This window comes from Leptinotarsa decemlineata, unplaced genomic scaffold (genome assembly GCF_025532065.1).
Source record: "Leptinotarsa decemlineata unplaced genomic scaffold, Ldec_3_MD MMD2_tig00026369_RagTag_RagTag, whole genome shotgun sequence".
NCBI lineage: Eukaryota > Metazoa > Arthropoda > Insecta > Coleoptera > Chrysomelidae > Leptinotarsa > Leptinotarsa decemlineata.
The window spans coordinates 774,047-785,121 of record NW_027412709.1 but is presented as its reverse complement, the minus strand read 5'-3'; the positions used below and the strand labels follow the sequence as shown (position 1 = coordinate 785,121).

The window sequence follows — 11,075 nt, the reverse complement described above, 5'->3', positions numbered from 1 at the left end:
TCTTTAAAAGAAAACGTAGTAGATTGGATGTATTCTTAGTCAGCTTGCAATTCTTCAATTCTCTTAGAGACTAAAATTTCAAGTTCCTTGTCGGACTTCGCTTCTAACTTATTATTACGCCACACTTCGTTAACTCATCTATGTACATTTTGTACTTTCGTATTTGTATGGAATTTTTTCAAAACTTTCGAACAATTTTTGGTATAACTTGGATTTGTCTATTTGAAACGACATCTTAATTAAACAATTCAATTACGGCGAAAGTTGATCAACGGTAATATAAACATTAACGGGCTTTGCTTTGCTTACAATACGTCAAATCGTCAATCGTATCGAAACTAAACAATAGATTGACGGAAGATATTTAGATAAGTGAATAACTCATGGTAATTCCCTACTCGGTTCTAAAGGGTCCTGTAGACGGTCAAATTTGTTTGTCGAATTTGTTTGTCAAACTTCATGTTTTCATCAAACAAAAGCGCATACGATCAAACCAATAGATCAAATAAATTTGCCCATATTTCAGTTTTCTCCTTGACGTTCGTGTGTTGTTATCATCTTCTGTCGTATATAACAATGAGTGATAATACAGATAAGGCGTTTTTGGCATTGACACTAGCACTATGTATGAAGAAAAAGAAAAAAGGTCGTCGATGGTCTAGAGAATGGTTGAAATTACGGGATAAATATACGCACGAAAATTTGTTACGGGAAATAGTGCTCACAGAACCAAATGACTATGCAAACTTCCTGCGCATGGACCATAAAACATTTGAAGATTTATTAACATTGCTAAGTCCTTGCATAGCAAAACAAGATACCGTTATGCGTAAATCTATACCAGCTTCTCAAAGATTATCTATAACCTTGAGGTACCTGGCTAGTGGCGCCGATTTTGAAGACCTAAAATTTCAAGCCTGCATTGCACCTCGTACACTCAGCGGCATTATCATTGAAACTTGTGAGGCAATAAATGAAAAATTAAGCAATATTCAGGTAAGATTTTTATTTCAAAATTACAAAATATATAATTTAAAGAGAATAAAAATTGTTTATAAATTTGGCTGCTGTATCATCTTCAGTTTCTGTATTAGTTTCATTTGTTTGCGAGTCTGAAATATGAATCACCACAGGTTGCTCCGTATTGGACAGATATGATTGTTGTGAAATAGGAGATGGGCTGTACGGAGTAGGTGATGGAGTGTTCCAAGCGAGTGCTGGCTGAGACGGATTAATAACTACCGAATGTCGATGAAGGTTTCCTTCTTCTCCTTCAAAGAGTATTTCGTTTATAAATTTTTCTGCCAGTCTTCTTTGTTCTCCAGACATGCGCTCTAGCTTAAAGGCCCAGTTTCTTGCCATCACCTGATATTCATTTTCAGGTTTTTTGAAATGATCCCTGGCTAATGTCAATAAGTCCTGTTGCAAGTCCTCCTTTTTCTTCTTTTTTATTTGTACAGGACTAATAGATGCTGAAGGTGGCAAAGGTGATTGTGTTGATGTTGATGTTGATAGTTTTGACGATTCCTAGAAACCAAAACAATAAATATAAACATATTACATAATAATAATAATACATAATAATAAACATATTACATAATAATAATAAGTATTTTTATGTTTCAGATACCCAAAACACAAGAAAGTTGGAAAATATTGGCACGACAATTTGGAAATTCATGGAACTTTGATAATTGCATCGGAGCTGTAGACGGAAAGCATATCACGTTACAAAAACCTGAGCATTCCGGTTCCTATTATTATAATTATAAGGGAACACACAGCATAGTGCTTATGGCCATAGCTAATGCAAATTATGAATTTATCATGATTGATGTCGGTACAAATGGTAGAGTGTCAGATGGAGGAGTACTTAAAAATACAAAATTTTGGAATATGTTTGAGAACAACCAGTTGCAGATTCCAGAGCCACAGGAATTGCCAAACTTTAATAAAAAAATGCCATTTGTATTTGTAGGCGATGAAGCTTTCCAGCTTCTTCCAAATTTTATGAAGCCCTACAATAAGCAGGTTTTAAATGACAACAGAAGGATTTTCAATTATCGTTTATCCCGTGCTCGGCGAATAATTGAAAATGTATTCGGCATTCTTGCGAGTCGTTTTAAGATTCTCCAAAAACCCATCAAATTATGTCCTACAAAAGCTAAAATTGTAGTAATGGCGTGTTGTCATTTACACAATTTACTAATGAAACAAAAAAACTACATTAGGAATGGAGAATTAGACATGGAAGATTGTGTTACAGGGACTGTCATACAAGGATCTTGGAGAAATGAGTCAAATCAATTGTTGAATATCGAACGTGCACGGGCTGGAAATAGCGCTACATTAGCAAAAGAAGTGAGAGATGATTTTTGTGAATATTTTAATTCAACGGGTGCTATTCCATGGCAAAACAAATGTTTAGAATAGGTACCTAATCGTATTTGCTGTACTTGTGAAAATAAAAAATATTTATTAATTGGTTAAGTTAAAATATTATTATTGGTTAGGTTAAAATATTATGTTGTACCTATTTGTAACAAGTTGTTTATAAAAATATTCTTTTGAAAATGAATTCTTATTTGAAAATGAAAAAATTTCAAATGTTTAGAGTGGGTAACTGTATATGTTGTACTTGTAGAATTAAAATAAAATAAACATTGTTACTATTTACCGTTTGTCCTGTTATTGAACTGATCCCCGATTCTTCCTCCACTTGGTCTTGTAGAAATTCAAGCTCTTTGTAGTACCATAATGAAGGTACATAGAGTTCATCAGTACCAGATCCAGAAAGCATAGATTTCTTCACCTTATTATTTTCACGCTTGAAAGTTGTTCGTAAAATATTAATTTTTTTTTTAACATCTTCTTCAGTGATGTTCCCGCGAGACACTTTCAATAACTCCGTCATTTTTTTGATCGCATTCATTCTCTTGTGTTTATCCATATAGTCTTTTGATTTTATTCTCCACAGCATCGGCATGTCGCGATATACGGAGATAAATTCCAAAAGACATTCTTTTTCTGACATGTTGCCGTTATTGATTGTCGCAGTTGTGTTCTCCATGGTATCAAGGCAATAACTGAGATCTTATTTGACAAACACCATTGCACACTATCAAACAGGTTTGCCAAACACACCGTCAATCAAAATTTCCATCAAACAGGTCAAACATTTACATTGTTTGACAAACACGTCAAACAAGCTCGCACACTTTCAAAAAATTTGACAAACACGTTTGTCAAACGAATATTTGACAAATAATTTGATCGTTTACAGGGCCCTTAAGCGAGTACGCAAAAGTAAATATTATTATTTGTGGGAATCCACAAAAATGCGTTTCGTTTTCAAACATAGACAATGTATGGGTACCTAAATGTGTAAAAAAGTAAATGACTACTGCTGACGTAATCACCATCTAGACCACTCCGCCACTCATGCCATCAAAACTAATCCAAGCAAGGACCCCCGCCACCTTCTAGTGCTTACGTAATACTTGAACGGCCCCAAGAACAAATGAATTTTCAAAACTTTCCGTTTGAAATGAAAATACTTGAAAATGGGGAAATATTCAGAATGAAATTTCAATAAATATTTTTTCCATTTCATGACTAGAACTAGGAATGCTGACCTTTCAAAAATAATAACATTCATTTTTAATATGAGGCATAGTTAAAATTTCATTGCAATGAAATTTTAGGAATTTAATCTGAATAGATTATCAATTCTTGGAAATAAAATTATTATCATTGAAATAAATTGAATTCCCACATGTGCCATATGCTTTATTATGTTCCGGTTGATATGGTACACGGTAGTTTCTTTATAGCGCCTGTTGCCATTTTATTATGTATATATATATATATAGACAGCTGTTTCAGCCTGTTGGACATCGTCAGTACCGGGCAGGCGGTCCTCGATTGAAGACAAAATGTGACGAAATCCATCTTAATTTCATTCAGGTTTGGAGACCAGCTCCCCTACCCTTTTGGCTGATCATTGGCCTTGAGAGGGACCAATGGGTACAGCAAAATGTGAAAAACCAAGAAAAGTACTTCATAGAAATAACTGCGTAAACGCAAGCGAGACATAAGTGGAACCACCTATTGGTGTGACACCAAAGTCAACTTGCCAAGTTTTTATGACAGTGTTGGTGGTTTGACCAATCGACCGACAACTGCGGTGGCAGAAATTTGGGAAGCTAACCTGGAATGTCATCGAAAAACGAATCCACATGTTTCTAGAAATGATATGAAATCGAGAAAGGTTAATGCAGTCAAACTGCTGAAAAATAATTCCATGAAAATCATCGGGCATCGTCAGTACCGGGTAGGCGGTCCTCGATTGAAGACAAAATGTGAAAAACCACGAAAAGTACTTGATAGAAATAACTGCGTAAACGCAAGCGAGACATAAGTGGAATCACCTATTGGTATATATATATATATATATATATATATATATATATATATATATATATATATATATATATATATATATATATATATATATATATATATATATATATATATATATATATATATATATATACAACAGAATAATTAGTGACTGGATTAACTATAAATCGGTTCAATTCGTGAGGTTGCAGTCAATAGCTGGGCTGTTACAAATAAAACTCTTTGTTATATGTTAAGCTTTCGGTGTATTTCACACCTTCGTCAGGACAAGTACAATAATAAGATTATATATCTTGTAGAAAATATATAAATATGGAGAATATTCCAAATATTCCTAGAATATTCATAAAATATATTTGAAGAATATTCTATGCTGATTTTTATTGGAAAAAGATAAGCGCACATATTGATGTACTTGTACTTTCGAATAAATCATTTGGTGGGTTATGAATTGGGTGATAACTCACCCAGGTTAGTTAAATGTATTGAATTGCCCTCAAAGTATAGAGAAGTACCGTCTACTTAAGTCAGCATAAATAACAAAGTATTGAACCTCTTATATCTCTTATAATATGAAATATCTACAAGGAGCTGATTAATTAAATATCATCTTCAACATTAAATTTGTTATGGAAATAACTGAAACCTTCTCTGGACGGCACTCATGTGCATTTTCTTGTGGAACTAGCATATTGGTAGTTTGAATGGTTATAGTAAGATTTTACAGAATACCTATATTAAACATTATTAAAAAGTCTGATATGAAATTGACACGAAGTTGTGAAAAACAACAAAGAATATGCACATCCAATGGCAATGAAAAATTCCTGGTCAACAGAAGTCGCAAAAATAGACTCGGTATCTTTTACACAAATAAGTTCCATCAATTGATGTTACTCTGTTATGATAAGTTTTTGAAAGATAATAATACTTGACTTCACATGAAGCAGCTGTCATTTATTATTAAATGCTTATCTTGTAAGACCACTCTTAATAATAGATTTACTTTTCGCTTCAGAGAAAAACTTTAACTTCATTTTCAAACAGCGAAATCTAATCTCACCACAAAACCAATGTCTATTCACTAGCTAATGCAATGTAATTACGGCTTCACTTTATCTGCTTACTAGACTAGAAGATTGTGTTTGTGCAAGGGATTAGTTAATCTTGCAAATCGCATCTTGAGCTTGAGCTTGACATTGTTGGTAAATAAGCTTAACAAATACGCACACTGACGAAATGAAGCTCTTATAAAATGTTTTCAAGTCGAATAGTATTTGTATTCTTATTTATTTCACTTTCATTCACAAAATCTAATGAAATTGCCATCTATGAAATAACTCATACTCCTATATCACAAGCCTATTTTATGAAACGACAACTCAACTTATTTTATAAACTAATTCGAAATGTAGATTTTGCTTGACCTTGTGATAAATATTTCACAAGAATTTCAGCTCATTATGTCATTTAATTGTGCGAGGAATGTATAAAATTGATTTCAAATTGACAATTGCGTAGGTAAATAATACGGAAATTTTAATTACTAATGTCCAATCAATGATTATAAATGATCTTTTTGACTTTCAAATACGTGGAGATATCGTTAGGTATGCAAATTATATGTCATTTATAGTTGGAAATACCTCAAGTCTAAGACTCAAGATGATTTCGTCACCAGAAAATATAGTTCTTTCTTTCTTGTGTAACAAATCAATCTTTCAAAATGAGTTAGGATGAAGTTAAATCTCAGTTTCAGCATGATTTTGAGATTTGGGAGTAGGAAAGGCACCATTATATCAAGGACTCCAGTAATTAGAACAGAACTCTCAACAGATTGTTGGAGAATGGAGTCCACAGGGATCGATTTGATTTCGAGTTAATAAAGAACGCCTTCTACGTTTGTCCTGTCAAGATTTCTACTTTGATGTGGCAAGCTAGCTTACTTTTAAAAGGAATTTTCATTCTCCGAAATGGCATACCGTAAAAGTGCCGTTAGTGGTGATGAAGCACTCTTAGGGCCCCTATGCATTGACATACTCTGCCGATAGCAAGTGCACTAGGGCATTAGTGGCAGACTCTGCACCTAGATGAGGAACCAACGTATACATCATACGACTACAGTGTTGAAAACACCATCCTGACAGGAAAGTGAAGAAGATAAAAGTCAACCTCAGTCACTTTCTATCGTTCCAATTCGTGTTAATAATCACACGTTAAAAGATAAAACCTCGTTAGTTCTTAGCTCGCAAAAATTTCTCAACTTCTGAGAGTTGTCGTTCGTATGGGGGCGACAGCTGATTGAAGGAAAAACAGATTTTAAACAGTTTTTTTTTAAACAGATTCATCGGTTTATTGTGAGGTTCAGTACATGAAATTTTCCAATTATCTCAAGTTTTCTCTCAATGTTCCTTATAAACAAAAATATAATAGTTTTATGTTAAGTTAAATCATTCACTTTTTTGTAAGAAGTTTAACTTTGTTTTAGGAATCACCTTCTCAATGTTTTCAATAATATTTGTGAAATCTGAATTGCTGACAATATTGTGACAAGATAGATACTTTTTTAAATTTTTCTGAGTTGGTAATAGGTGAGGTTCTCAAAAATGCAACTAAAAACCATTGAAAATTTATTGGAGTTTGTTGCGCTTGAGTTCTGTTCATTATAACAACCCTTGTACTATTCACCAGTAGGGGTTACTAGATTTAATATCTGAAGAAATATTTTTCAGGAATTTTTTTGATGATTCTTTAAAAAAGTAACGGATATCAATTTCGACATTGCACTATTAATTGATAGAAAATAATACAACATATATCAATAATAACAAAACATTTACACCACGTTTCACCACACAAAAAAAGTTAGGTAATTTTTTCTATTCCAAATATTCCTCTGATGAATCATTGATGATATGTCAAAAAAAGCTTTCTGAAACTTACGGTAACATATTCAAAATTCAAGAATTGGCTCGCGTTGGTAACTCGTACTTTTGAGAGTTGAGAGAGAATTGAAATGACATTCTTTTTCATCAGGTACACATGTATTTGTAAAGAATAATTTCACTAGTTCGGACTTCTATTGTCCAATATGATTTGAAATAATGAAAAAAGAAATGAAAATTTCTATGTTTCTTACCACTTTTATTTGTAACTAACGTTACTGCAGTTTCGACCTATATGGACATTCTCAAACTTATACAATAAGTATAAATTTGAGAATGTCCATCTAGGACGAAATTGCAGTAACGTTAGTTACGAATAAAAGTGGTAAAAACATAGAAATTTCTATTTCTCTTTTCATTATGATTTTATACCACGTAGTAACGGCTACATCCATCAATTTAATGATTTGACATCCCTGAAAGAATAAATGAATTCAGAAATTGAAAAGAAAAGCTGAAAATAACAATTTTACCAAGCAATGAACCTTAAAATGATATTACAATGAAATAAAAAATGAAAATAAGCAAACAAAAAAAAAACTGACATGAAAATTGGAAAGATTTCAGACCAAGTTGGTTTGAAATGTTTTAAATTTTTTTATGTTCACTTTTAAATTTTTTGCATATGTTTATTTTTTATTTTATATAAATCTCATTTTACGGTTCACTGCTAAATAGAACAATTTTATCAAGCAATAAACCGTGTAATGAAATTACCATAAAATGAAAAAGAAAAATTTCTTATTGTATATAATTTTACTGTTCATTGCTGAATCAAAAAATTTTATTAAGCTTCACACCCTGAAATGGAATGACAATAAAATGAATAGTGAAAATAAGCAAACAAAAATATTGAACAATTGAAATTTGACATAAAAATTTTTAAAGATTTCAAACCAAGTTATGTTCAACTTTTTTAATTTTCCGCTTGTAATTCAATTACACTGTTTATTGCTCAATAAAATTATAATTTTCAACTATTCATTTTAATTGCATTTGTTCTTTCAGGGAATTCGAATCATATTATATCATATTAGACAGTGGAAATATGAACTACTGAAATTTATCATGAAAAACTGTCAACCACTTTAGAACAAATCTTGTGAAGATTGTTGTCGTCGTTAATGAGTGCTGAACGCTCTTCAATATAACTGTAAAAACTTGAAAAAGGAAAAGTTATGAGTTAGTATAGACCCATGTTTGAGTAAATTCGCAGTCTTTATGTATTTTGAATATATCTCTCACTTCTTTTGAGGGATTTGACGTAAATTACTTCAGAATGATCCATTGAAGTTGTAGGAATTGAATGTCTTTACCAATTGACAGATTTACTTTGTATACATTTATTTATAAAATGTGAATGTTATTTCATACTTCTTAAATTTCAAAATCTATAAAAGTAAAATATATTTTGCAAGTATTTTGTATATTAGTTACCACCCCAACATACTAGTACAGAAACACCCCAACCCAACTGTAAAATTTCGAGAACTTCCTCTATATTTCACGACCCTCTACTTATAGGTATAATTATCAAATTGGGTTATGCCACCCATTTACTCATACGGATGAGACATATGGTTTCGACAGTATTGTAGGGGGAGTGAATGAAGGAAGAAATAACGGTTAGATAAAACGGCATGCGACATGTGTACAATATTCTATTATAACGGTTAGTGATTTTTGCAGGTAGAAATTGCAGAGGTTTCATTTTCATTCGAGGGATTCCTATTTTTGAAAATGTATAATTTGAATAGTGGTTAAATGTAATTTATATGTCTCATTGGGCATTATTATTTAGGCAGTATTTTCTTCTAAACAAATTCATATGACCAAACTGGGTCCAGTCATTTGGGATAACATTTTACAGGTCGAAACAGCGATGTCTGGTGGTGGAGCATGAATACTTTGTATTTGTATTCATAGGAAATGTTTTCAATAGAGAAAACAAATTGCATCGACCATGATGGTTAAGTACAGGCACACAATTAGGGAATACAAAACTGAGGTCCAAATTACACTACTATATATATATATATATATATATATATATATATATATATATATATATATATATATATATATATATATATATATATATATATATATTCGCTTATGCTGATTTTATTCAGGAAATAAAATTCATTTTTTATATCATTATTATTTCCCATAGGAAATAATTATGTCTCATTCAACGACTATGTTACACAGGATACTCCCACAAACATTTATTCGAAAAGGAACAGATCAAGATTTATGAATGTATGCAACAATTATTAAGAAAGAGAAAACGTAATATTACATAGGTATTATTTGTGAGGAATACATCATATTTTACTAAGTGTTTAAAAATCGATACACTATTAATAGTTAACAAGTGTCATTCCACATAATTTCAGTTTTTCTTCATCGCAAATTATGATTGAGGGGTCATTTGATTCGTGATTTTACACCAGGTAATTCACGATTTGTACCAAATTTATGCTAAAAATTTCCTCTTTATGTTTAAAATTCAATTTTTCTGGGTCATTAGAGATTAATATATTCAAAAATTCTGATTATTCACTTAATGACCACATAGAATTGAACTCTTCTCTTGTGAATCTGGTTTCTATTGTGGAAATTGTTTATTTATTGTTTATATTTATTTGATGAGTTGATACATTTTTTATGATGTTTGAATTAGATTAGTTTTTACCTGAACAATGTCTATTTGATGAGTTGGTAGTATTTTCTTATATAATGTAACAAAAATTACTTATTTTTCACGTAAACTCAGGTGAAGTTATTAGTCATTACTTAGGTGGAAGGTCACATGATTCAAATTGTTATTATATGAAAAACAAATCAAGTAGAATTTAATCAGTATGAAAATGCCGAACGAAGCTATTGTGTAGCGAAACACGTGTTGTGTGTTGCAGTGAAAATCTCACAATAAAGTGTTACTTGAATGAGTTATGGACTTTCATTAGGTTTTGGCCAATTCCATCACATAAGATAAACAATTTGTTATGAACAAATAAATTTTCAAATCGAAAGGAGTATATTTTCAGGAGATATCAATTGTTGGGAAAAGTTTTGGCTCTACTTCCTCATCTTCATACAGAAAAATTTGGGAGTCTCCCAATTTCCGAAAAAAAACTTATGATATGTGGATCATGCAAAGAAGTAACTTTCAAACACATACTGAAAGAAAAGCCCTCAGGAAACAGCTATTTTCATATAAACATTGAATTACACAAAAAATACTTTTATATGAACACTGAATTATGCAAAAACACTTTTTTCTGTTCAGTTTGTATTCCAAATACTCGTTATAGAATTGAGTCAAATATCATTCACTGTCATGAAACACTGTCATCCTCACTGGTAGACTGAAAGACCGATGTTTCTCCGACAACATCAGAGAAGTAGAAAACATGGAAAAGTGGGAAGACAAAACATTTCTTCTACAAAAATTGATTTTCATATTTTGAAGGATGGAGAATCGAACAAAAATAAGAATGTATTCTTTGGAGTAGGAAAAAATTGAATAAAAATAGAACTTTTCTTATAACAAAATTTATCGGATTCCTCAAATAAAATCAGAAATATTTGGAACAATTTGTCTATGGCAATTTTATAAACAGTGTAGCATTGAAGAAACAAACCAAGGTGAATATTCGAAAAACAAATTCCTTAATGGTCTGCTTCAATTTTATTTTCAAT

The 11,075-nt window shown here is 31.4% G+C and overlaps 1 protein-coding gene across 1 annotated transcript; it reads right to left on the bottom strand.

The window, feature by feature from the left end:
• Positions 1-991: 991 nt before the first annotated feature.
• On the bottom strand, positions 992-3,290 carry LOC141486719 (uncharacterized). The gene is made up of 2 exons (XM_074185222.1): positions 2,678-3,290; positions 992-1,527 (listed from the first exon to the last, which is right to left on the bottom strand). Exons 1-2 carry the CDS (start codon positions 3,068-3,070, stop codon positions 1,033-1,035), a joined length of 888 nt encoding a protein of 295 aa, XP_074041323.1. The 5' UTR covers positions 3,071-3,290; the 3' UTR covers positions 992-1,032.
• Between the last annotated feature and the right edge of the window lie 7,785 nt (positions 3,291-11,075).